At 56.8% G+C, this 26,448-nt stretch overlaps 1 protein-coding gene and 1 long non-coding RNA gene across 4 annotated transcripts; one reads left to right on the forward strand and one right to left on the reverse strand.

The window, feature by feature from the left end:
- Window positions 1-637: 637 nt before the first annotated feature.
- Window positions 638-16,008, reverse strand: LOC105726595 (uncharacterized). Of its 3 annotated transcripts, none has more exons than XR_001109580.2 (3): window positions 14,001-16,008; window positions 3,179-3,445; window positions 638-1,439 (listed from the first exon to the last, which is right to left on the reverse strand). It is a non-coding gene; the product is annotated as an uncharacterized LOC105726595 (long non-coding RNA). The 3 variants fall into 3 exon arrangements; XR_001109581.2 differs by lacking the exons at window positions 638-1,439; window positions 3,179-3,445 and adding an exon at window positions 11,551-13,678 and having other exon boundaries at window positions 14,001-14,124; window positions 14,634-15,995; XR_001109579.2 differs by lacking the exons at window positions 638-1,439; window positions 3,179-3,445 and adding an exon at window positions 11,551-13,678.
- A 1,473-nt stretch (window positions 16,009-17,481) lies between these two features.
- Window positions 17,482-21,431, forward strand: LOC105726593 (uncharacterized). The gene is made up of 2 exons (XM_012466108.2): window positions 17,482-19,011; window positions 21,076-21,431. Exons 1-2 carry the CDS (start codon window positions 17,599-17,601, stop codon window positions 21,325-21,327), a joined length of 1,665 nt encoding a protein of 554 aa, XP_012321531.1. The 5' UTR covers window positions 17,482-17,598; the 3' UTR covers window positions 21,328-21,431.
- The last annotated feature ends 5,017 nt before the right edge of the window (window positions 21,432-26,448 follow it).

Below are 26,448 nucleotides of genomic sequence, written 5' to 3' on the forward strand. Positions count from 1 at the left end.
TCAGCGGGCCAAACACACTTGGAGGTGGCCACCCTGGGGCCACAGCCCAGCTGCCCCTGACAGTGACAGGAAGTCTCCAAGTTCAAGGCCATCAAGTCCAGGTGGAGGTGAGAGCCCCCCACCCACGGGGATAGCAGGAAGGCTGAGGCCACAGAGAGGGCCCCACACCCAGCACAGGTGTCTTCCACAATGTGAGCACGTGGTGCTCGCCGGCTGCCCTACGTGTGCTCGGGAACACTTGCTCCTCAACGCCAGGCTGCGAGAAACACACACACAATGTTCTTCCAGCTGGTACTTGGAAAACTCAACACCCACTGCTGAGCTGCTGGGTCCCAGGCTCTGCGGGCGCCGGAGACTCCACCACGGCGGGCAGCTCCCACCCTGGAACCCCGCAGGCAAGTGACTCTCCGAGTGGTTGCGTAGGCCGGTGTAAGGGAGATGCGTGGTGGCAAGAGGAGAGGCTGGGTTCTCCCCACAGGCATCAGGCAGGGCTGGCTGCCTGGAGGAAGGGGCCTGTTAGGGTGCAGGCCTCATGTGGAGGGCAGTACAGGATGGAACATGCTATACCCGAGGCTCCCACCCGGCCCCCTCGGCTCCCTTCCTGCCCCTCATGGGCCAGAAGCTACGTGTGTCTCCCCAGCCTCAGCCTGAGGCCTGGCACCAGGTGTCCAACACCAGGGGCCTGGCAGCCGGAGGATGACAGCTGGGCCCCGCCCCCGGGGACAGGCTCCAACATGCTCCCTGCAGGGCAGAGGAAGATTCAGAGAGGAGGGGGTTGGGAGTGGGGATAGCCGGCTGGCGATGAGACTGACCAGGTCCGAGTCTGGGCTTGTCCTGGTGCGCCAACAAATAACTCGCCACGTCTATCTCCTCACTGCCAAAGGCAGGTGGGTAGGCGCAGGGGCTCACGCCTATAATCCCAGCACTCTGGGAGGCTGAGGTGGGAGAATTGCTCGAGCCCAGGACTTCGAGATCAGCCTGGGCAACATGGTAAAACCCCGTCCCTTCAAAAAAATACAAAAATTAGCCAGCTGTCACGGTGCATGTCTGCAGTCCCAGCTACCAGGGGAGGCTGAGGTTGAGAATCACCTGAGCCAGAGAAGTCGAGGCTGCAATGAGCTGTGATTGTGACACTGCACTCCAGCCTGGGTGACAGAGCAAGACCTTGTCCCAAAAAAAAAAAAAAGAAAAAAGCTGGTGATGGTGACTGCTCAAGTTTGTACAAAAAAAGTTAAAAGCACATGACACTGAGGTTGAATAAAAGGGCCCTCTCATCGCACACACGTGACATGGCCAAGCATGCTAGCTCCGAGAGGAGGGTGCCATTATTATTATTCCTATTTTACAGATGAGGAAGCAGAGGCTCTGCGTGCCGCGGACATTCAGGTGGTCAGCAGGTTAGGTGTCTGTACCGACAGCGCCTCTTCTCCCACTCCTGTCTGCAGAGGGAAGGGAGCTCATTCAATAAGCAGAATCAACGAATGAATCAATGAACCGCTGCACTGTGTGACCCCAGGCAAGCCTCTTCCCTTCTCTGGGCCCGCATTTCCATTTGTCGGGTGAAGCCTGGGAGCGTTCAGCTCTAGAAAGCTTTCCAAGCCAAAGTCCAGGAACCCAAAGAAGCAAAAGGCAGGCTGGGGCCTCAGCAGGGGGACTTTCCAAGGTCCCTGGTCATTTTTAGCCTCCCTCACTGGGGACAAGTGATCCACACTCTGTCCTCGGGCCTGGCCGCTCTCGGCAAATTCTTTTTCTGTCTGTATGAACTCAGGCCGCGTGCACAGCCAAAGTTAAACTCAAGAGGGCTGGACACGTGGCTTGGGCGGGAGCCGGAGCAGATGGCAGGCCACCTGTGGAAGGGATGGCTGCAAGTCGGCAACCCCCTCCAGAGGCACCTCCACCACCCCCTCCTCCTGCCTGCCTGCTGGCCTCACCTACTCCCTGTGTTCTGCGCTGGGCCCCTGAAGTGTCCATGTCAGGGGCTCTCATAGAGAGGGACCAACTAAGGCTGGACAGGCAATCAGGGGACAAACATCTTCTTCAGAGCCTGGCTTGCAAAGGCTCAGGGCAGGGAAGGCAGAGAGCCCCAGTGGAACAAGGGAAGGGGGGCTTGGCCACCCCCCAGAGGAGACCCCAAGTGGGGCCATGGGTCGGTGCTGACTCCCATGTCCCCTGACACCCCATCCCACCACTGTCCCTTGAAGGTGTCATTCACCAAATCTTTGGGCATTGAAATATTTTTAAACTCCTGTTTTTGTTGTTGTTTTTCTGAGACAGGGTCTTGCTTTGCCGCCTAGGCTAGAGTGCAGTGTCGAGATCATGGCTCCCTGCAGCCTCCACCTCCCTAGCTCAAGTGATCCTCCCCCCTCAGCCTCCCGAGTAGCTGGAAACACAGGTGTTGAACCCTGTGTGACCTTGACCTTGGTCAACACCCTGCCTAGCCAGGCAAGAACATTTTCTAATTTTTCTTTTGTAGAGACGAGGTCTCACTGTGTTGACCAGGGTGGTCTCGGATGCCTGGCCTTAAGTGATAGTGATCTTTCTGCCTCGGCCTCCCAAAGTGCTGGGATTACAGGCAGGAGCCACCAGGCCTGGCCTGAAACTCCTAAACTAAACCTAATAGCTTATTATTCTTAAAAATAAATCAGATGAGTAATATAAATTCATGGTCCAAGGTGGAGTCTTTTGAAACTACCCACGAGCCTCCTCCTACTCAACAATACCAGGTCAACACCTAGGTGGCCAGAGCATGACTGTTTTTTCAGCATCATCTGGATGCCCATTAATTTAGAGACAGAGTTCTGCTCTTGTTGCCCAGGCTGGAGTGAAATGGCAAGATCTCTGCTCACTGCAACCTCTGCCTCCAGGATTCAAGTGATTCTCCTGCCTCAGCCTCCCACGTAGCTGGGATTATAGGCTCCCGTCACCACACCCAACTAATTTTTGTATTTTTAGTAGAGATGGGTTTTACCGTGTTGGCCAGGCTGGTCTCAAACTCCTGACCGCGGGTGATACACCTGCCTTGGCTTCCCAAAGTGCTGGGATTACAGGTGTGAGCCACTGCACCCGCCTGGATGCCCACATCTTTATATAGGACTCAATCCCTTACCTGCAGTTGCAACATTGCAAGCGCTCAAAAAACCAAGTTTTTGTGTCAATCATTTGGCTGCAAGAAACTGACCTGAGGCTCTTCGGAGGCTCCACTTGGGGCACTCAGCATGAATTTTGCTACAGAAATATCACGGTGGTTGATTAAGGGAGCTGCCCCAACCCCGCTGGGTGTCACGTGAGTGGCATTGATAGCATTTCATAGTTCTAACGCTACAGAATGTGCCGAGTTCCGGAAGTCCTCTGGTGTGGTGGAGGTGCGTTCGACTTGAACCACGTGCACAGATGTGTTCAGGGCTGACACTGGCTGGATGATCTCTGCAGTTGTTTCGCCCGTGTACTGAATTCAAACGTGGAGAGAATTTGTTCTCAGATGAAGACATTAAGGCTCAGGGAGGTTCCAGTCATGAGAGACAGGCCGGGATGGGGCCTAGATCTCTGGCTGCCAAGGCCAACCTCAGACTGTGAGACCTTCCTGCTCCTTCCCCTTCTTGGGGGGCGCTGTCTGCGATCTCTCTAATGTAATCGTTTTTCAGACTGTGGTCCACAGACCTTCTGCCTCAGAATTGCTTCATGTTCATTAAAACCAGTGCAGGCTGGGCAGGGTGGCTCACCCCTGTAATCCCAGCACTTTGGGAGGCCGAGGTGAGTGGATCACCTGAGGTCAGGAGTTCTAGACCATCCTGGCCAACATGGTGAAACCTGGTCTCTACTAAAAATACAAAAATTAGCTGGGCATAGTGGCACACGCCTATAGTCCAAGCTACTCAGGAGGCTGAGATGGGAGGATCGCTTGAACCCAGGAGGCAGAGGCTGTGAGCCAAGATCATTCCACAGCACTCCAGCCTGGGTGACAGAACAAGACTACGCTTGAACCCAGGAGGCAGAGGCTGTGAGCCAAGATCATTCCACAGCACTCCAGCCTGGGTGACAGAACAAGACTACGCTTGAACCCAGGAGGCAGAGGCTGTGAGCCAAGATCATTCCACAGCACTCCAGCCTGGGTGACAGAACAAGACTCCGTCTCAAAAACAAACAAACAAGTCGCCCCACCCCCCCCAAATAAAAACAAATCAACTCAGACTTCCAGGCCCCCCCACCCAGCCTTCTGACCCAGTTTGCTGGGGAGCCCCAGGCATCAGCTTGTTAATAGGCTCATGGTGATTCTGGGTCCTGTTTCACTTGAGATTCTCTGTCCTGGGTCCCAGGATTGGGGTGAAGGGAAATGTTCCAGCTTCTGCACTTCTGCTAGTCTTGAACTTAGGGACTCCAGGATCTCACCTTTGACCTCTGCCTCCCACTGCCTGGGGCATGTCAACCTTAACAGTTACCCTGGGAGCCCCATGTCTCTGGGGCAGCCACAGGGTCGTCAAGTCTGTCCTGCTGGCCAAAAAGCCGTGGCTGGGAGTGTCCTCTCCAAAGCAAAGTCATTAATCTTGGTTAACACAAGGGAATTGCCAGTCAGTTCAGATACTACCTTCCCTGCCCACTCCCTTCTCAGAGCCTGACCTTTCTGCCTATTTTGCGGAATACCGCACGACGTCCCCACGTGAGCTCTGACATTCCCTGACCCTCTGCTGCTCTGCAAAGAGAAGCCATGCTTTCTCTCTTAATTCAGTCTGCCTGTCTTCACATCCTGCCTTTTTCCCCAGGAGTAGATCCTTCCTTTCTCCCATCTGTATACACACTAGCCCATCCTAATCCATCCATCCCTATCCATCCATCCGTCCATCCTTTATCTATCCATCCATCCATCCACCCATCCATCCATCTATCCATTTCCCACCAAACCTTCTATCCCAAACTCATCCATCTAGCCACCCATCATTCATTCACCCACCCACCAAACCATCCATCCACCAACCATTTATCCATCCATTCATACTTCATTTCTCTTTCCTTCCATCCATTCATCCATCTACCTATCTATCCACCCACCCAGCCATCATGTGTCCATCCATCTACCCATATTCATTCACCCACGCACCAAACCACCCCTCAATCCATCCATTCTTCATTTCCCTTTCCTTCCATACATCCATGCATCCATCTACCCATCCACCCACCCAGTGATCGTCCATTCACCCATCTATCCAGCCATCCATCCTGGTGACCAACAGGTACCCATAAATCTAGTCAAAAAAAGATTTCCCTGGAGCAAATGTCTTTGGTGGAACGCATTCCTCTCAGCTGTCCTCATTCATTCATTTGCCCCTTATTCAGCACGTGTTTATCGAGTGCCCTCTAAGTGTCGGACGTCAACTTGGTTCTGGTGCTGGAGATACAGAGTCGAGCAAAAACAGATGCCTGGGCCTCACCCTCGTGAAACTCAGAAATGTGAGGGGAGACAGATGTTAGCCAAGTAGCCACGCTCATGAAGGCATAATTACAAACTGCAACGACAAGCCGTGCCCACGCAGTGCGCAGAAGGAGAAGAAATCACCCAGAATGTCACAGAGGTTCCCAAGCCAGGCCCTGGGGACAGGGAGGACTCCTGCGAGGTCTGGAGGGTCACGCAGAGACCAATGCTGGTCAAGAAAAAGGGCACCTGAGCCAGGTGAGTCAAGAGAGGAATCCAGCAAAGAGAACTGGCTGCAAAAGTGGTGAAGAGGCTGTAAGAGCAAGCGGGGAAGGGAGGCTGACTCGTGATCAAGAAGGGCAGGAAGCTGCTGTCACCCCTGGGCAGGACAGGGGAGGAGGATGGAGTTACTAGAGCTGCTGCTGGAACAACAGAGATGTGGCCACTTGCAGAGACACTGCCAAGCAGAGAGAAAGAAAGAGAGAGGGAGTGGGAAGAGGGCTTCTCCCTCCCCTGGCCCTTCAGTCTCCTTCAAGTGCCTCCCAACAACTGTCCCTAATGGGAAGTCAGAAGCAAAGCAGCCTGGGAAATGTAGTTTGCAGGGTCAGCCTGCAGAGCAGAAGGGTGAGAAAACGGGTATGCCTGGGACAGGCAGGAATTCATCAGGCACAGAGGGGAGGGGTGCAAGTTCCAGGCCACGGAAGCAGCACGGTACTAGGACCCTGTGGTGCAATGTGCCTGGCGCCTCTTGGGAAGGCCATGGCACCAGGCGGCTGCAGAGTCCTGAGAGGCCTTAGGGGTTCCTGGAGACCTGGCCAGGGCCAGCAAACAGGGATTCCGACCTTTAACCTGAGAGCTCTGAACTCTGAGAAGGATTTGAAGCAAGAAGGAGACCACAACCAGACTGACTTTTGAAAAGACCATGCTGGCTGCTAGGTGGAGAACAGACGTACAGGAGCCCCCAGAGGGGAAGCAGGTTGGAGGTCGGGGCTGCCCCGCCAAACCTGTCCCCTGGCTCCCCAGCTTCCAGCCCAGGCCAGGGATCTCCAACTGTCCCTACCCTCTGGGCTCACACCCCCACAGCAGGAGGGGAGCTCCAGCTTTTCCTAAGGAGACCCCCACTTTCTTGATCATCTGCTTCCCCCTTTTAGATGGCAGTCCTGACTCAACCCCCCATAAGGCCAAGGCCCCAGCTCAGCCCACACCACCCTGCCCACCTCCTTACCCTCTGCTAAGCCCCCCCAGCTGCCCACACCCTGGGCCGGAGTGCCAGCCACCGCGGCACCTGTCCACGGCTGTTTTCCACTTCTCCAACAGTTCAGCTTTCAGCTCTGATAAATATTAATGGCCACCTAGGGTCCAGGGGGGCCCCATAGAGAGATAGTCTTTCTGGAAGGCACATCAGGGTGCCCAGCTACAGTCGCAACAGGACACCTGGGCCTGACTCCCAGCCTCCTCGCCTGCCCCTACCCCATCCCACTGGGCGCCAAGCCTGGGAGCCCAGAATCAGACTTTCTCTGGCTCTCCCTTAAGGCCAGAGCTCGACCTCCCTTGAGCTAACCCTCAGGCTTCTCAGGAAGAAATGGAGTCAGGAAGAAGTTCTTGAACGACTAAGTGAGGGCCCCTCGGCCTCATAACCACAAATTGCCCTTTTCCGAAGGGGTGAAAGGAGCTATAAGCTGGTAGTCAGGAATGCCGAGTTCTAGTTGGACCATGTATGACCCTGGTCAAGTCAGGGCTGCCCTGGGCCTTGGACCCTGCACCTCTCAAATTCAGGGGGTCAGCTGGAGCTCATCCAATGTCTCAACTCTAATAATGCAGGCTTCTAGAGGCAGGTGCTTGTGGAAGGCGGGAGCTGTTTCAGGGAGCAGGGTGGGGTGCTGGTGGTGGGGACGTGGACCTTTGCACAGTGTCTACTGTGTTCGAGCCCCTTTGGCATCGGATCTCTTGACAAGGGGGTTTCGTGGGCGTGGTTATCGCGCCACACCCACGTGGAGTAAGGAAATGTGGCTTCCAAGTTCAGCCGCTTACCAGGGGCCATGCTGATAATAAATGGCAGGGCTGAATTTCCATCTAGATTTTGAAATCCAGAGCAAAGTAGTGCATTATTCAGTGTGGCGTCTGGAACCAGACAGCCCGGGGCTGAAATCCCAGCTCTGTCTGCTAGAAGCTATGCGATCTTGGGCAAATAGCTTAGGCCCTCTGTGCTTCCGTTTCCTCACCTGTAAAGTGCAAATAATACGTGCGCACCCACCTCATCGGGCACCGACAGGCTGAAACGGGTTGATAGGCGCAGATTTAGCTCAGCTGGCTAAGGGCTCGGGATTGCTGTACTGAGGCGATCTCACTCGAAGGCGCATGCGCTTGCCACTGTGCCGGCCTGCTGCTCGTACGCTGGGACTCTGCACAGTATTTGAACCCAGATCCCGCAGAAGAAATGCACACTGAACCCAGGACCGGGTGGAGTCAGGACCCAAAATGGTGAGTGATTGATCTTGGGGACTGTAAAGTAAGCCACTGTTCCTGGTGAGCGCTGTCCTTCAGACAGCTGGAATGTTCTAAATCATTCTAAGACCCAGGCAGATTGGAATTTAAAAATGTGTTTCCCCTTTTAGAGCGAGCCATGCCTAAGTATTTCTGGCCCGTGAAAGGAACACAGTTTCAGAGCCAGGGCAGAGAGACCGTGTGTGCTAGCAAAACCCAACCAAACTTGGCCACCAAGCCCTTTTCCTCTGCAGCTTGTACAGACTTCATTGCGGCTGCTCTGCAGGGCAGGGGGTTCCCTGTAAGAGGCCGCCCAGGAGGTCGGGCTGGTGGGTGGGCAGCGGAGGGGAGGAGTCAGGAAGGACTGAGTCTGGGAAGCAGGGAGGCTTGGGCATTGCATGGCCCCTGTGAATGTGATAAGACACCTCAGTACGCATTAAAGTCAAATATACACTGACCCCACCATGGTTAGCAATTTGACTCCTGGGTATTTATTCAACAGAAATGCATTACGTATTTTCAGATTTTTGGGTTGTTTTGGAGGAGGGTTCTCGCTCTGTCACCCAGGCTGGAATGCAAGTGGCATGATCATAGCTCAGTGCAGCCTCGAACCCCTGGGCTCAAGCAATCTTCCTGTCTCAGTCTCCCCAGTAGCTGGGATTACAGGCATTTGCCACCATGACCAGCTAATTTTTAAATCTGTCTGCAGAAATGAGGTCTCACTGTGTTGCCTAGGCTGGTCTCGAACTCCGGGGCTCAAGCCATCCTCCCCCCTCAACCTCCCAAAGTGCTGAGATTACAGATACGAGCCACCACACCCAGCCTGCATTTTGTGTTTGCAACAGAAGACATGACATAATGTTCAGAAAAACACTAATCGTGTGAGTCTCAAATGCAGACTCCCCAGAAGCTCACCAGTGGCGGAATGGACCAATAAATGACGGAATATTCATCCATAGACTACTAGACAGCAATGAAAAAAGAACAAAGTACTGCCTCAGGCAAAAACAGGGAAGAATTTCACAGATACGGCATAGAGCAAAAAGCCAGACCCAACGAGTACACGCGATACACTTACTTCCACTTAGCGAAGGTTAAAAACAGGCCGTGCAGACACGGGCTACGCCTGAAAACATTATGCCCAGCGAAAGAAGCCAGCCACAAAAGACCACGTGCTGTATGATCCCATCTGTACCAACTGTCCAGAACACACAGATCCAGAGACAGAAAGTAGGTGAATGGTTCCAGGGACTGGGGGGGGGTGGGGGGGGCGGGGCTGGAGGTGTTGAGGGCGAGAGCCAAAGGGTGTGAGGTTCCTTTTGGGGGTGATAAAAATGTTCTAAAACGGATTGTGGTGCTGGTTGAAAACTCTGTAAATATACTAAAGCCCACAGAACTGTCCACTTTAGAAGAGTGGATGGTGTGCTGTTTGAATGATATCTCAATAAAGCTGCTAAAAAATAAAAAAACGTCTTGGTGTTAGAAGTCAAGATGCCTGGGCCGGGCTCGGTGGCTCATGCCTGTAATCCCAGCACTTTGGGAGGCCGAGGCGGGCGGATCACGAGGTCAGGGGTTTGAGACCATCTTGGCCAACATAGTGAAACCCCGTCTCTACTAAAAAATGTATAAAAAATTAGCTGGGTGTGGTGGTGGGTGCCTATAATCCCCCAGCTACTTGGGAGGGTGAGATATGAGAATCTCGCTTGAACCCAGGACGTGGAGGTTGCAGTGAGCCGAGATTGCACCACTGTCCTCCAGCCTGGGCGACCTTGTGAGACTCCGACTCAAAAATAAACGAATAAAAATTTTAAAAAAAAGGAAGTCAAGGTGCCTGGAAATCCGGCTCTAAGTTATTACCCTTGTGGGTAGGGGAGGGTCTGGAAGCAGGTACCTGGGGGCCTGCTAGAAGTCTGGACATGCCTTATTTCTGGGTATTAGTTACACAGACATGTTCCGTTTGTGAAAATTCAGCCTGCTGTACACGGATGATGATGTACAGTTTTCTCTACGGAGGCAACACTTCCGTAAAAGGTTTTGAAAAAATGACACGCCAGTGCAGCGTCAGACGCACGCCTCAGTCCCACCTCATGTCCCTATCCATGAGTCCAGCAACGACCTACCCACCGCATAAATCAGAGACCAGGGAAGGCGGGCTGGCGGCTGGGTTTGGAACACGCTTCGGTGACTCAGAGCAGCAGCTGGAAATAATCTGCTGCTGTTGATTCCACCGCCTCCCGTTAGGCAGCTCGGGGGACCTGCTGCAGCCCACTGAGCATTCCAGTGCCAGAGAGCTGCGGAACCTGGACTGAAGGTGGCGGCCGCTGAGGAAGCCACAGGCGGGATCCAACGGGCTGCAGCAAGGCCTGACCATTAGCATCCTTGGCAGGACCCCTTGAGGGACAAGGAGGGATCTGGGAAGGCGGCCTAACAGGCTGGGAGCTGAGCACGCGGCAGGGCGGATGAGAGTGAGGAGATCTGGCCAGACTGGCTCTCAGTGCAGCTTTAACACTTCCCAGCTTTGTGACACAGGGGACACGGGTTTGCTGTTCCAAGCCTCTGTGTCCTCGTCTGTAAAACTGTGTAATCGTGCCTACTTTTTAGGCTGGTGTGAGACCCAAAAGGGATAATAATACGAATATCAGCTCTGAACACGGTGCCTGGCTTCTAGTTAAACGTCAGGCATCGCCACTGCAGGATGTGCGCTGGTCAGCACTGAGCGCCGACGGCATGCCGGGTGCCCTCATGGCAGTTCTGGGTTGCTCTGGCTTGTCTCCCTTTGCTTGTGCCCCACCCCGCCCAACGGTGCCCCACCAAGAAACCTTCGTGGCTGGGAAGCTTGGGGACACACCACATAAATGGTTGCTGTGAATTTCGTGCTGCAGATCAGGGGCCTGTTGAGAAGCTGGCGGAAAGGGAGTCTTTGAGTCCACTCCAGATTTATGAGTGTTTGTCCCGTCATCCCCAGATGCAGGTCAGCTCTGGCGATCATTTATCAAAAGAGTTTTATGAGGCCCTGAAGTTCATGGCAATATCCTTGGATTTGGAGATGGTGAGGGCCGGGGTGGGGGACAATGTCTCCCGGAGGGGGAGACTGGGCTCTTCTCTGCTGGGTTCTTTTTCAGGCTTAGGGGAGCAAGGCAAGGTTTTAGAGCCTCTGATTCTGCTCTGTGAATCTGTAGCCCGTGCTCTGACACTTAATGGTGTAATGCAAACCGCAATTGTTTAAAAAGGCACTTTCCCGTTTACAAACTGTTTTTGCCTAAGTTGTCTCAGACCCCCAAGACAGAAAATGCTCCACCCACTTCCAAGTTCAGAAGCTCCTGTATTTAAAAAGGCAACGAGGCCAGGCGCGGTGGCTCACGCCTGTAATCCCAGCACTCTGGGAGGCAGAGGCAGGTGGATCACTTGAGGTCAGAAGTTTGAGACCGGCCTGGCCAACATGGTAAAACCCCATCTCTAGTCAAAATACAAAAATTAGCTGGGCGTGGTGGCATGCGTCTGTAATCCCAGCTACTCAGGAGGCTGAGGCAGGACAATCGCTTGAACCCGGGAGGTGGAGGTTGCAGTGAGCCAGGATCGTGTACTCCAGCCTGGGTGACAGTGAGACTCTGTCTCAAAAATAAAATGAACAAATAAAATAAAAAGGCAACAAAACCCTAAGACAGGGTTACCAAACGTGCTGCATGTGTTTAATGTTTATATTTCACAAATCAGCACAATAAGTGCATATAAAATGCAATGAAATTTCATCAGCCCCAAAGCTGGCAGCTTATCCTGATTCCAAGAATGGTGCCCTTGGGGAAATCCCTGCCTTTTGGAGCCTCAGTTTCCCTCTCTCTAAAATGGATGTGATGCCTCCACGTGTCGCTGTGTCACGTGAGTGCATGGAGGTGAACTGGCTGGTAAGCCCAAGGCCTCCACAAATCCCAGCAATTTTTTTTGTTGTTAACAGTTACATTCTTTCCCTCTGAGAAGGAAGATAAATTTTTGCCAGTGGCCTGCCATGTTTGAAGCTCTTCCTGAGGATAGCAGGGAAGGGCTTGCTTCATTCTTAAGCAAAAATAATTTATAAAGAAAAAAGAAAAAATAGGGCAGTCAGATGATATATTTTGTTTTTCTGGTCCCCAGTGAGCCAGAGGCCAAACACAGCACACGTCGCCTCTGAAAAGAGGAGGATGGACCAGTCTAAGAAGGTAAGTGGGTCCTGGGAGGGATGCCAGAGGCGCAGGCGCAGTTTAGAAGGAGGAGGAAAAGGGCAAAAGGCCCCAGTGAGAAGGGAAGCCGGGTTGCAGGGCTGGGAAAAGCCAGGGGCACATGGCAGAGTTTAATCCTGATTGACGGCACTCAGGAGGAATAAAAGCTGGCCGGGCAGCTGAATGATTCTGGAATTGGAAGCCATAGCAAGTGAGGTTTTGGATACAGTCTAGCAGCATCCCTGGTTCAAGCACTGATGGGTCCCCAACCATGTCCACAGCTTTGTGAAACTGGGCAGGGCAAGGCAAGCCAGCTCAGGTTCTGCCCCAGTGGGAGAGGCAGGCACAGAGACAGAGACACAAAACAACGTGCGGTTAAGTTTGGAGCTCTCCTGGGTGGGATGAGGGCAGATTCCTGCGGTTTCTGGGCTAAGACGAACTACAGGTAGTTGCAAATCTGAGATGCATCCAGGAGCTCCCTGCTGATGGCCTCCTGTCTCCTGCAGAATCCAGGTGGGCATTTTTTATCTGCCCCCAATGCAGAGTCTGTCTGTGAGCATCTGTCAATGCTTTTCAAGTCCTATGACTGAAGGATGGAAAGCCGGGCTGTGCAGTGTGTGGTCTGGAGGGAGCCTGGCACCCTCTCTCCAGCTGCAGGGTGGGGTATAGGGCTTAGAGGGAAGCAAGAGATGGCTCTGCTGGGGATGGTAAGGCTGTGGCGTCAGCAGCTCTTGGCAGGGATGTTTGGATGGCTTAGTCCTGTTTGAGCCTTTTGCCCATTTCCATTAGAAACAGGGACTTCAAGTCTACTTTGGCGTGTGATGTTCATGCCAATGCACCCTGGCATTTCTTCTCATCTCCTGGCACAAACTTGGCCTGTTTTGTATCCAGACAGGCACATGTGAGGGCCTGTTTCCTTTGGTGTGAAACTCGGGACACATGTGAGCAGAGGGGAGATCAGACTCTAGGCTGTTCCTGTCCTGGCATCTCAGGATTGAAAGCAAAGTGAATCTCACTAGCTAGCAAAGCAGGGGGTTTCAGAGGCATGCGGCCTGGGAGCCAGTCCCAGCTCCACCACGCTGTGTGACCCTGGGCCTGTGACTTCCCTCTCCTGTGCCCTAGTCTCCTCACCCCTAAACTTGCCGTACCACAGAATCTACCTCACGGGCTTCTGGGAAAGATTCGTTGAGTTGGCACCTGCAAAGCAGAGGTCCTGGCATGTGCTTTACACTGAACGGGCGTGCTGGGGTTTAATGTTTACACGTGCTGCGAGTGTTTATATCACTGCTATTCTGCATCCCGACACAAACTGCTTCACCGGGATTGGCTCAGTTCACTCTCCCTGCACACTGTCAAGTTGGCTCTGCTTTACAGATGGGGAAACTGAGGCTCAGAGAGGTAAAGGAGCAAGCCAAAAGCCACACAGCTACTAAACGGCAGAGGTGTGATGTCAATCTGGTGTGTCAAGCTGTGGCAGCGGCCCTGCCCCCATGTCATCCACCCAGAGGAGTGGCCATCATCACCGGCCTTCTCCTCTGATCTGTGTTCACTCTGCTTCCTGGCTTCCAAGACGTGTTCCGGGGATTTTCCTGAGTCACTGGGTCATCGAAAGGAAGACAAACATCCAGCTGGATGCCTCCCACTCTTACTCCTGACCCACTTGACATGCACACACAGGCACACACCCAGAAGCACACAGGTGAACTCATGCACACACAAATGCACACACACATGCATATTCACATGCTCGCACATAGGTTGCACATACATATATAACTATGCACATGTTCACACACGTATACACTCTAACAAATGCAGAAACATGCACATTCACACATGCACACACTCACCCCTGCAAACGTATGGTGCATACTCAGAATACCTCCTGGAGGATTCCAGGTCAGCCAAGTAAACCCTACCTCTCTCTTTTGGTCTGGCTGACCCCATGGTCCTCTTCCCTTGGACTCTGTGTGTGACCTCATCACAGTGGCTCTCCATAGCACACAGGAGTGCAGACAGGTGGCTGGAGAACCTCTTTAACCACTGGAAGAAAGAACGGGCAACACACATACACGGTCATTTACCCCATCCCTGTGCTCAAATCCCTATTTATTTAACAACTCCCATTGTGCAGAGCAGAAAACCGAGAGGTCGTGTGGTAAGAAGTCCGCCCAAGGCTTACACAGCTGGCAAGGGAAGAAACAGGACTGAGACCCAGGTGTGTGGGACTCAGGCACTGAGCCAGGCCCCAGATCTCTGGTGGGCAATACAGACCTGGATCCTGCCCTCGGGAGGGAGCACCCAGGATTCTGGGGGGTGGGGAAGGGGCAGACAGGAGCAGTGGACAGAAAAAAATCAGTAAAATCAATGGCAAACTCCTGTGCAGGGGAGCTGGGATGGCGAAGTGCGGCACAGCACCTGCTCTAGAGGAGAAGAAAGGGAGGCCTGAGGATGTCACTGGGGCCACAGCCACAAAGATGAGCCCGAAACGCATTTGAAGCAGCGGTAGGGACAGCACCTGCGCAGCCCTGAGGAACCCACATCTAACTCACCAGCGGACTTGATGTCCCAGGCCAGGCAGTGTCTTACCAGCAGCCTCTTGGTCTGTGTGGGACCTGACAGCCTCTCTAACTCTGCAAGGATGCAATTCAACAGGCATTGCCCTTTAAATTTTTCCTAATCAGCCCCCCTCCTCTCTCCAGGTATTAAAAAAGCCAGGCGTCAAGAAGCCCCCTGCCCCACCCCCAACATTCCTTCGGGACAGTTTTGCTGACACAGCATTCCTCTGGGCCAGGGTGAAGGCCCAAAGTCCCCCATCTCTGGCAATGACGATTTCCTGTTAACCCTTGGACCTTGAGCCCTGGAATATCCCCCAGGGATTCCGGAGAGCGGCGCGGGCGGCGCTGAGGCCTTCTTCTTGCGTTTATTTATAATGCATGGCCCTCTTCCTTGCCAAGAGGAAGCCCAGTTTTACTTACATTTCAGCGTCCCAGTGGGTGGAGGGGACCACCGGGCACCTTTGTCCCCAGGCTGAGAATGGTGTGAGGAAGCTGTAAACTGCCCAAAAGTCAGAGACTCGTAGAATTTTGAAGCTGGAAGGGGTGCCATTTCACAGATAGGAAATGAGAGGTCTGGTGATGCCTGGACTGGACCAGGGCCTGAGCCAGATCATCTGGGAGGACCCAGGGATCCTGGCCTTGTCCTGCCATGGACAGTCTCCATCAGCAGACTGGTGACATGGACCAGACATTTGCCTCGCACAGCTACTCACCCCGGTGGTCAAGAGCAGGGCCTGGAGCCTGACGGCCTTGGTCTGAATCCCGCTTGGCCCCTTTGGATGAATAACTTAGCAGTCAATGCCACTTCTTTGCTGTCTGTGAAATGAGGCTGATCACCACACTTAACCTATAGTTACTGGGAGGAGCAATTGAGTGACGCGTATAAAGCATTTACAACAGCCTGCCTATTAAATAAATACAACGTATCTCAACACATGTACAATAAAGACACGGAAACAGTTAATCCCCTGCTGCAGCTCCCGTTGAAGAGAATGAAATCAGGGCCCAGAGAGGTTGAGTCACTGGACTTGGGACACACAGGACCTTTTCTACCTCTGCTGGTGACCCAGTGACCCCTGGCGGCGGTGGGGAGGGGGCAGAGCAGGCCACTGTCTGCTGGATGCTGCATTCACTAGTGGGTCCAAGGAGACTGGGACGACTCCTCTTCGCTCTCTCCAAAATTAGAACATGGGGCCCTGAATGGTGTCCCCAACCTAGGCCTGTTAGGGACTGAAAAGAGCTTTCTCTCTTGGTTTCCCCTTTAGAGGGGGCTGGACCGCCCTGAGCGAACCCCGCAGGGTGCCTGCATCTGGGCTGAGGCTGCCCTTACCACGGCCCTGGGGCGGGGGGGTTCCTCCGTCTCCAGGGGCGCCCGCCGCGTCCTTACCTGGCTCCTCCCGCGTCCTGCTTGACCTTTACTTAAAGAGCAGCTCTGGCTGCTGATGGGTTTCGGCGGGTCCCCCAGGAGACCCTTCAGACGGCTTGAGCCTGGCGCGCTGGAGAGAGCCCCTAATTGGGGCAATGAATCATCGCGCGCCGCTCCGGCTGGACACAAAATAGATAGAGGAGACGGCCGCTATTGTGCGCAGTTTGGGACGCGGGGGGAGGCGGCGGCGGGCGGGAGGGAGGCGGGGAGGAGGAGGGCGGGGGAGGGAGCGCGCGGGGAGGGATTCCCCCGCCCGCCGCGCGCCCGCCCTCCGCCCCTCCCCGCCCCTCCCGCCCGCCGCCGCCCCGCCCCCTCCTCCCCAATTAAATGACCCCACGCCTTGGCAGGCGCCGGAGCTCGCACATGCGGCTGCCGCTCCAGCCGCCTGGGCCCCGCCGCCTCCACCGCCGCCGTCGCCGCCGCGTTCCGGGCGCGCTCGCCGCGGCGCCGCCTCGACCCGCGCCGCCGCCGGGGGCTCGGCAGGCCCCGGGGGGCGCCGCTGCGAGCGGCCGTGCGCCCGCGCCCGCGCCGGCCGCCCGCCGCCAAACTTTGCGGCGCGCACACATGCTCCAAGTTGGGCGCGGCGGCGGCGGTGCGGGCGGGCGCTGAGGGCGGCCCGGGGCGCGCGGGGGCCCGGGCGGGCGGCGCGGCGCGGCCATGAGCGGGCGGCCGGCCCCGGTCTCCCGCAAGCAGCGGCTCATGGCAGCCGTGGGCGAGCGGGCGGCGGGCGGCGCGCCACTCTCCTGCTTCATCTGCGGCGGCGGCATCGGGCGCGGCAAGGAGCTGAAGCTGCAGGTGAAGCAGCCGGCGGCGGGCGCGGGGGCCCCGGCGCAGCCCTTCTTCCCGTTCCTGCAGCAGCAGGAGCCTGCGCCCGGCGCGCGCGAGCTGTCCCCGGCGGACGGCTGCGTGCTGGTGTGCGCCGTGTGCCGCTGCTTCCTGGGCGAGCAGTGGGCCGCCTTCGAGCGCGCCCGCACGCCAGTGGACAAGCGCATGTACTGGCTCAAGCGGCCCCACCAGTGCGACGCGGGCGCGGGCGGCCGCCGCGGCGGCGCCGGGGCCCCCCGCGAGTGGAACGTCGCCTATGCGCTGGGCAGCGCCGCGGGCGACGACGACGACGACGGTGGCGGCCCCCGGCTCCGCGGGGCAGCCGAGGGGACGCGAGACTCTGACCTTTCGGAGCTGTCGGACACCGACCCGCTTTCCGAGCCCGACCCACCCGCGCGCGACGACGCCAGCCCCCACCAGGACAAGGCGCCGGCGCCACGGGTCCCCCCGGGGCCAGGGCCTCGCGGGGGGCGCGGCCAGGAGTGGAGGCCGGCTCCGGGACCGGGCGCAGAGGTCCCGGTGCAGGGGCGCGCAGTGGAGGAGGGGCTCCCTGCGAAGGTCCACGCGGACGGGGAGCCCAAGGCCGGGGTTAGGCGCCGGCGGAAGGGGGTTGGGAGGCACTGGGTTCCCGAGGCCCGGGCCAGCGTCCTGAGGGGCATTCAGGATCCTTGGCAGGGCCCTCCTGTCCAAGAGGTCCCTGCAGACGGCATGAAAGGGCCCCCCTTCGGCAGGGCCACCAAGCCCCTGGAGAGCAGGCCTCTGGGGGACACCCTTCGGGGCTTCTGCACGTCCGAGGACAGTGACATCAACATCACCAGCGGGGAAGAGGATCACAAGGAGTCGCCTTTCCCAGGCTCCTGCAACCCCAAAGAGAAGGAGAACAGTGGCCGTGGCACCCGGGCCCTCCCGGACAGCCGGGCGGCACCACCAGAGGGCCTTTGCTGCTACATCTGCGGGTCCCCGCTGTCCCCGGCCTCGCACCACCAGGTCCACGTGCAGAAGCAGGAGAAGCTGGCGCAGGCCCCGTTCTTCCCCTTCCTGTGGCTGCACAGCCCGCCCCCAGGGGCACAGCCCATCAGCGAGGGCGGCAGCACCCTGGTGTGCGCCAGCTGCTTCTCCTCCCTCACGCAGCAGTGGCAGAGCTTCGAGCTGGCCAACGTGCCGGTCCTGCAGCGACTCTACGTGGTGCCCCTGGAAAGCCACGCCCCCGGCATGGCCTCCAAGGGCAGGAGACTCCCCAGGGAAGAGGGCCTGCCCCCTGGGGCCCTGCGAGAGGCTTGCTACCTCTGCGGGGAGGACTGTACCCCGGATGCCCGGGCGGTGCCCTCCAGGATCCTCAACGGCAACGCCAGGAGCGCCATGCATTTCCCCTTCCTCAGCCTCCTGCCCTGCCCGCCCAACGCCCAGGGCCCCAACAAGCGCTGCGAGGTCCGCAGCTGCCCCAAGTGCTTCAGCGTCCTGGAGGACGTCTGGGCCCTGTACCGGGCCTGCCAGAAGGAGGAGCTCATCACCTCTGTGCAGGGCTTCCTGGGCAGGTACCACCAGGCCTTCTCCGCCTCCGACCCTGCCCTCTCCGAGCTGCCCACATCAGCCCAGGGAGGCCCCGTGTCCATCTGCTACATCTGTGGGGCTGAGCTGGGCCCCGGGAAGGAGTTCCAGCTCAACGTGAACCCCGCCAGCCGCCTGGGCGAGAAGGAGCCGTTCTTCCCCTTCCTCACCGTGTATCCGCCCGCCCCTCGTGCCAGGCCTGTGGACTCCACCGGGCTGGTGGCCACCTGTGTGCTCTGCTACCATGACCTGCTGGCCCAGTGGCTGCAGCACGAGGCCCGCAGCGCCCATCACGCTGTCAGCGCCTGGTCCCGGCAGTACCACGTAGAGACATTCGTGTGCTTCTTTTGTCAGCAGGAGAAGAAACGGTGTCTGGGGCTGAAGTCTGTGCGGGTGGCCCGGCTGCCCCTGTTCCTATACACCCTTCGAGCAAGCCACAGCCTGCTGGTGGATGACGGACAGCAGCTGATCATCGGCGCTTGTATGGAGTGTGGGACCCTGGTGTGTGCGGGCCAAGGGCTCACCCGCCAGGGACCCGTGAGCTGGAGCTCCCCGGTGGCAACAGCAACGAAGGTAAGCAGCAGTTTTAATCTCCAAAATCCATGCAGAGACGGGAGAGATGTTTTCTGTTCCTCAGAAAAACTCGGAAGGAGGAGTTTTCACTGGTTCTGTGCGGTGTGTTCTGGGGGAGGTACCCTCCCTGAGTCACTGGGCTGGTACTTGGTGGGTACGTTGGCTTGGCTGACCTTGGAGGCATGGGGCAGCGGTCAGAGCAGTGCCGGTCAGGAGTGGTCTTAGGGAAGGATAGGGCAGTGCTGAGAACAGCAGGCACGGGCCTGAACTTGGGTGTGTGTGCAGTGGGATCTGTCACCCAGAGGAAGTTCGGGGCATGTCTGTCATCCGCCTGATAACATTGGTAATTAGTGCAGCCGTGTGGGTCACAGAGAGGTCTGCGCTCACCCGGTTTGAAACACATCAGAGGTGGAAGTTCCTCTCCGTTCTAGCTCCCGTGCGGCTTGGCCTTTCCAGAGTTTTCCTCCCAAGTTCACACTGTTACTTTGAGACTCTGCTTGCTTTACGGCTGAGGGAAACAGGGTTCCAGACGTAGGGGTGTGGAATTCGAGGGACAGTGGCCTAAACAGACTTCACCCAGCGGGAAGAGAGTCTTTCTTCTCTGCAAGTCAGCTGTGCAGGAGGCAGACGGGAGGCCTGGCGTTCTCCCTGTTTATAAGGCGCCTGCCTTCCCGCTGCCCGCCCTCGAGGAGCCAGACGGGGCTCAGTTAATTTGGGATCTGGCTTTGCAAGGGCCCAAGCAGGAACTGCCCCCGGTGCATCTGGGGAGGTAGATGTAGGCGTCTGTGAGTGGCGGTCACCAACCTGGCGACTGGGGCATGGATCCTCATTTCTGCCAAAGGAAGTCAGTGCTGCTTGCTTTAATCAAATGCCTGTAGCGGCAGCTGCTGGCCAAGGGTGGGCAGAGGGACTTGTGGATGGGAAAGTTGGCGCTGTCCTGTTCAAAAGGGTCATTTCACCCCTTGAAAGCTTCCTGATCCTGCCTCCCGCCTGCATGTGTGGGGGCACATAGGTGGGATATCCGGGGGACACCTTCACTCACAGTGGCTGCATCTGGCAAGTGGGCTCTGCCACCCTTTGCCCATCCTCCCCCGTACACGGCCCCCGCCTTCGTGCTCTGCTCAGATCTCCCTTTCTACCGATGACAGCTCCGGACTTTGAAGCTGTCTCTGTGGCTTTGGTGGGATGGCCTCTCACTTTAATTGGGCGAGTGCACGGTCTCCCGTCACGGGTGCTGAAGCTCTCCTCTGTGGCATGTAGTGGTGCAGCCGAGGGGAAGCAGAAGGGCTGCAGTTCCCGAAAAGGCTGAAACTGGCAGAAGAGACCAAGTTTAGGAGCAATACTGACCCCAGTTCGTTTGTTCCTTACCATGGTGCTGCGAGGCCTTCTCATCTCATTTATAGATGAGTCCACCGAGACTCAGGGAGGTCAGACGACACTCAGCCAGCAGGTATCTGAGGCGGGCTTCAAAATTCTGCCCTTTCTCTTGCTAGTTAAGCACCTGTGAGTTAGTTTCCTGTCCTGGTGGAATGTCACTTTCCTTGGTTGAGAAATGGAAACATCCTGACTGCCTTGTAGGACATGGTGGGAGTTAAATGGACTGGGGGAAATTTAAGTCCCACAGACGGTCACACCCACTGCCCTGATGCATAGGAGCAGATTCTTGGATGTGCTTGGTTCTGTGTGCAAGATGCTGGCTTGCAGGCTGGGGACCAATTTTACATGTGGCAGCGGTGTGTCACAGGGCAGTCAGAACTCTCTTCAAGGCCTCAAACACAGGATTTTGTACAGAACGTCCAAATTCTGATGCATTTTCTCGTGTGGATTTGCCCACATGTCAGGAGTTGACGGGTTGCTGCCCATTGGCCTTGACCGATAAGAACTCCAGGAAGCAAGAAGCCGCAGTTTCCCAGGCAGCTGGGAAGGGGGAGTGGAGAGTAGTCCAGTGTGGACGGGAACACAGGCTGGCGTCTGCCCAGAAGGGGTCAGCATGGCTTTAACAAGGTTTCATGCGTATGGATGTCTGCTCTGTTCCCTAGTCGCCCTTCTCATCTCATTTTATAGGAGTCCACCAAGACCCTGAGGAGTCAGGCGACACACAGCCAGTGGGTATCTGAGGTGGGGTTCGAACCTGCTTCGGCTCCTAGGCCCTCTTCCACTGACTCCCTTGCGTCAAGCCTCAGAAAGGAGGTAGGATTTGTTGGAATGGGGTGGGCAAGCAGGCCCAGAAGCGGGGCGAGCTGCTCAGCCTCCTTGGGCAGAAGGTGCCTGCCAGGGATGAGAGGAAGCAAGGTTGGAGTGAACTCCAGGCCTTGAAATCAGGAATAGGAGGTTGGATTTGAAGCTGAAGGCTCAGGGGAGCAATAACAGTTTCTTGAAAGAAAGTGGAACGGACAGGGAAGAGATCCGCTTAGGGCCCAGCGGTGCCAGCAATCCAGGTGGGTGGCGAGGCCGCCGGGGCAGGTCTGCCCATAGAGGGGGCAGCTCTGCGGGTCTCAGGCTCCCCTGGATGGAGGGAAAGGGGAAGCCTCAGCTCCCAGCTCCCAGGGAGGCACGACTGACAGCCGGGAGAATGCCGGAAATGCAGCCTTCTGGCCTTCCGTCCTCCTCCCCCTCCTTCCCATTCATTCAACAAATATTTATGGAGCGCGGACTCTGAGCCAGGCGTGGTTCCAGATGCTGGGGATCTGGTGGCAAGCTCAGACCGCCAGTGTCATGGGGGAGGGGGACACACTCAGGGAGTGGAGGGAAGGAGCCACTTCCAGCAGAGCTAAGTGCAGAGAAGAAGCAGAACAGATGAAAATCGGGACCCAGTGCCGGGGTGGGCATGGGCCGCGAAGGTGGCGCTTGCAGGAGCTGGGAATGAGCTGGGGCTCTGGGCAGGGCCTGTCAGGGAGAAACCTGCAAGGCCTCTGGGGAAAGTGAGAGGGTGGAGGGGCTGTCCCCAAGCTGGTGTCCTAATGCCAGCCCTGAGATCTTGATCCTCATGGGCGTCTTCCTATCTGTTTTTGGGGGGTGGTGGTTTGAGAATTTGGGTGTGATGAGTAGGGCAGTGCTGTGGGGAAGCCACTCAGCGGGGGACGTGGCGTGTCCCAGAACCACGATCTGTGCTGCTTCCTGTGACTCCTCCGTTGTCCCCTGTAATGTGTTCATTCATTAGTGAGTCAGCCCTAAAGCACTACAAGAGGAAACATGAAAAATATAAAGAGAAGAAAAGAAAAAAGAAGAGGAGAAGAGTGTCCCCTGTCCCCTCTGCCGTGGATAGGACTGCACCTTTCCCTCCAGCGGGGCCCCAGGTCCCCACAGAGCAACGCACTCTGCAGGCACCTGCCTCGTGCCTCCTGCTTCCCCAGGGCTGTGTCTGGGATGGGCAGGGGAGGGCTGAAGCCTGCTTTTCTGTCCGGGCACCCCCGCCCAAAGCACAAAACCCTGGAAAGACCCCGGGGTTGCCTTAAGACAGATCTGGTTTGAATCTTCATGCTGCTGGGAGTTGGCCGTGTGATCCTGGGTAAGACTCTGGCCCTGCCACAGCCTCAGTGGCTGCATCTGAGAAGTTCTTCCCTCTGGAAGGTTTGTCGTGGAACCTGGTGAGCCAGCCTGGGTGGGAGCGCCTGGCTTGCAGTGGGGTGCAGATGCGTCGGCCCCCCATTTCCCTCCCTGAAGTGCTGCCTCTGCCTGCTGCCTTTCTGCTGGGGTGGGGAACGGTTGTCCTCCCTTCAGAGCTAGGAATAGGGCTGGCCAGGATGCCGGGGGTGGCATTTGGGGACGTGATGGTACAGGTGATGCCTTTACGAAGTGCTCTGAGCTTGCACTCTAGGAGGCGTGCGCACCTCACTTGTATTTACGTGCACTGAAGCCTCGCCACAGCCCACTTTCAGGAGGTGCCACTGTCCCCTTTGCCTAGATAAGGACGTAAGTCCAGAGAGGTTAAGCAGCTTGTCCAGGGCCGCTCAGCTAATAACCCCAGGAGCAGCATCGGGCCTGAGTCCGGCCCTCGAGTCTGCTCCAGCCTCTACCTGGCCTCGCCTTTTTGTTTGTCGGTTTATTTTGTCTTGTTCTGAGACAGAGTCTCACTCTGTTGGCCAGGCTGGAGTGCAGTGGTACAGCGTCCGCTCACTGCAGCCTCCACTTCCTGGGCTCAAGCGATCCTCCCACCCCAGTCTTCTGAGTAGCTGGGACCATGGGTGTGCTGCATCGTCCCTGGCTAATTTTTTGATGTTTTGTAGAGACTTTGTTGCCGTGGCTGGTCTCAGGTGATCCTCACACCTTCGCCTCCCTAAATTCTGTCTTTCTGTCCCCTGTGGGTGTCCAGTTGTGGAGGTGGCCATGCCCTGGAGGTGGGGCAGTGGCTCTTAATTTCTCCTGTGTGTCCACCCCTCCTCGCCCCAGCCGCTAGATATCTCAGGGGCAGGAGTTAGCTTTCGTGGGGCAGAGGCCCTGAGATGCCCCCACGTGGCTGCCTCGGCTGCACCCCCGAGTTTTTTCTCACTGAACAGTGGCGCCCTGTGCCTTTGCCTCCCCAGCGTGGCCCATCTGTTGAGGTCTTAGCCGGCACCTTCCTTCTGTTGCTGGGAGAGCTCCCATCAAGGATGGATCTGCCGCATGATGGATTGGCTCTCCCTGCAAGCCAGTTGGCGGGCGGGCCGCCCTTCCTGCTTCCAGAACTGAGTCCGGAGAGCATTCTGGTTAATGGCGCATGCAGCTGTTTACCTAATCATACTCCAGCCTCTCGCTGTGGGGACGCCCCGGCCAGTCCCCCCTAGGGTGGCTTCCGAGCCCAGAACAGGTGTTGCTGCTGCAGCCACCTTTCTTCTCTGCAGGGACATCTGAGGTCTGCAGAGAGCGTCTGTCGTCACCCGCCCATCAGGGCCACGTGCACATGTGTTTCCCATGCTTCCTGGCTATCTGCGCCCACGCGGTTCCCTGCTCCTCAGGGGAGCCTGGCTGCCCCTCCTCCCCAGGCGCAGGCTCTTGCAACACCCAGTCAGGACTGATTGGAAGGGGGGACCTTCTGGAAGGTGCCAGAGGAGGCAGCCTGGCTGGGGCTGGTACCGGCACCCTCTCCTTGGCAGCAGCTGGAAAGGGGCCAGGCCCTTCTCAAGTCAGAGGAGTGAGCTTTCCAGATGTGCCCCTCCTAAACCCAGAGGCAGCTGGAGACAACCAGGGGAAGGCGGAAGTGAAGGCGAAAGGTCTTCACAACTCAGCCTCCCCCGGAAGCGGGAGGGGCGGGGTGCGGCTGGAGGAGCCAGGGTCGCAATCTCAGGATCTCACCCTTGTGAGGTTAACCCTGCTGTGAGTGTCTTTGGAAGATGTGTCACTTCTGGGCACGTTCTCTTGCCTGGGAAGACCCTGTGTCCAGAATTCAGTGCCCTCTTCCCCCTCAGGTCCCTATTCTAGTGGGCACACGGAAGAGGGGTGACGCGTCTGTCCTTGCAGAATAGTGTTGTAGGGCTTGCCTGCTGTCTTCACATAGCCCCGGGTAGGACACTCTTGGGGTCAGTTGTGGAAGGAGCCCTCCCCCCTGGCCGACCTCCACTCAGTTTCCCCATCTGTCAGAACCACAGGACGGTTCTTCAGAGGTCACAGGCGGTTTGCATTTTATACATGGCGTCTCATTCCTCTGTCTCACGCTGTGTTACGAAGGGTTCTGAGGCTGTCTGGATTCTGGGAAATGTCTTGTGATTTATTGGTGGGATTCTGCTGTGGGGCTGGTAACAGGAACATGACTTTGTCTTGGGGTCTGGTTTTAAATTTAGTATATGATGCTAGGGCCCCAAAACGCCTTGGGATTCTGTCCCTCGGAGGATAACATGTGAGGGTCAGGAAGAATCACAGATCATCACTTTCAGACAACGCTGTACCCCGGCAGTGCTGGGCCAGGGACGAACTGCAGTCCTGCCTCCCGTCCCTGCGCGAGCCCTACCCTCATCCATGGCTGCCCCGGAGAAACACATGCATACTCCACCCACTGGCCGAACGATGCGTGCCTACCCTGGGCCGGGCACTCTGGGAGCACCTGGCGCTCTGGGCACCTGCTATGAATCAATCAGGCATCCCCTGACCTCGAAGTGCTGGGGGACAATGAGAGGTTGAGGGGCCGGTGAAGAGGTCCAGCCATGGCTGTGCAGGGCATTGAGTGCTGTGCTGAGGTCAGGATGGGGTTTGCTGAGAACCAACGGCAGGGTGAGAAACAGGTGTGTGCAGGGAAGGCTTCCTGGAGGAGGTGACATTTAAGCTGAGTCCTGAAGACTGAAAAGGATTCAGCCAAGTCCGAGTAGGGGCCATGTGCTCCTGGCAGAGGAGCAGGTGTTGAGGCCTGGGTGTTGGGGGTTGATTTGCTGGAGCGCAGTCGTTCATTCTGCGTGGAGTGGGAAGAGAGGACGGGCCCAATGGATGGGCAGGACTGGGGTTCCTGTGTGTGTTGGGAATCCCTGGAAGCACACTTGAATCAACGCCAATCAGTCTGAATTTAGAAACAGCAACCACAGGGCCCTGCCCCTGCCTGTTAAATCAGAATCTCTGAGGGGTGGTCCTGGGCCCTGGTATTTTAAAGCTTCTAGAAGGTTCAAGCGCAAGGGTGAGAACTGCCGATGGAGGGCATTGTGGGCACAGCTGGGGAGTCTGGAATTTATCCTTGAAGGCTGCTGGAAATAGATGCTTTTGCAAGTTCCAGCCTGTCTTTACCGAGTGCCCAGCGTGCCCAGCCTGCCTTTGCCGAGCGCCCAGCGTGCCCAGCCTGCCTTTGCCGAGCGCCCAGCGTGCCCAGCCTGCCTTTGCCGAGCGCCCAGCGTGCCCAGCCTGCCTTTGCCTAGCGCCCAGCATGCCCAGCCTGCCTTTGCCGAGCGCCCAGCGTGCCCAGCCTGCCTTTACTGAGTGCCCACTGTGTCCCAGGCGCTGCTCTAGACACCAGGACCCAGCAGTGAGCAACCAGGCAGGGTTTTAGGGGTAGTGATGGTGACCAGCAGAGTGGCTAGAGAGAGGGATGGTGGGCGCCTGCCAGCTGCACAATGAGGAGGGTCCTGTGGGGGGGGGGGCTCGAGGTGGGACTGAGGGAGAGTGAGGAGGGAGGTGTGGGGGACAGGGAGGAACAAGGGGCACGCCGTCCATTGTAGCAGCAGCCGGAGACCCCTCAGGTGGGAACCAGGACTGTGCGGCTGACCTGGAGAAAGCTCTTCGGTTTTTGTTGTTGTTTTGCGACGTAATTCACACACCGCAAAGTCACCCTTTGAAAGTGTACAATTCAGTGGGTTTTAGTATATCACAGAGTTGTGCACCATCGTGACTGTTCAGTTCCAGAACGTTCACATCACCCCTAAAGGAGACCCTGTGCCCGTCAGGAGTCAGTTCCTGTTCCCTCCTCCACCCACGCCTGGCACCCACTCGTCTGCCCCCTGTCTCGATGGATCTGCCTGTTCTGGACGTTTCTTGTAGTTGGAA

This window comes from Aotus nancymaae, unplaced genomic scaffold (genome assembly GCF_030222135.1).
Source record: "Aotus nancymaae isolate 86718 unplaced genomic scaffold, 86718_ANA_hifiasm-v0.15.2.pri h1tg000030l, whole genome shotgun sequence".
In the NCBI taxonomy this organism is placed as follows: Eukaryota; Metazoa; Chordata; class Mammalia; order Primates; family Aotidae; genus Aotus; species Aotus nancymaae.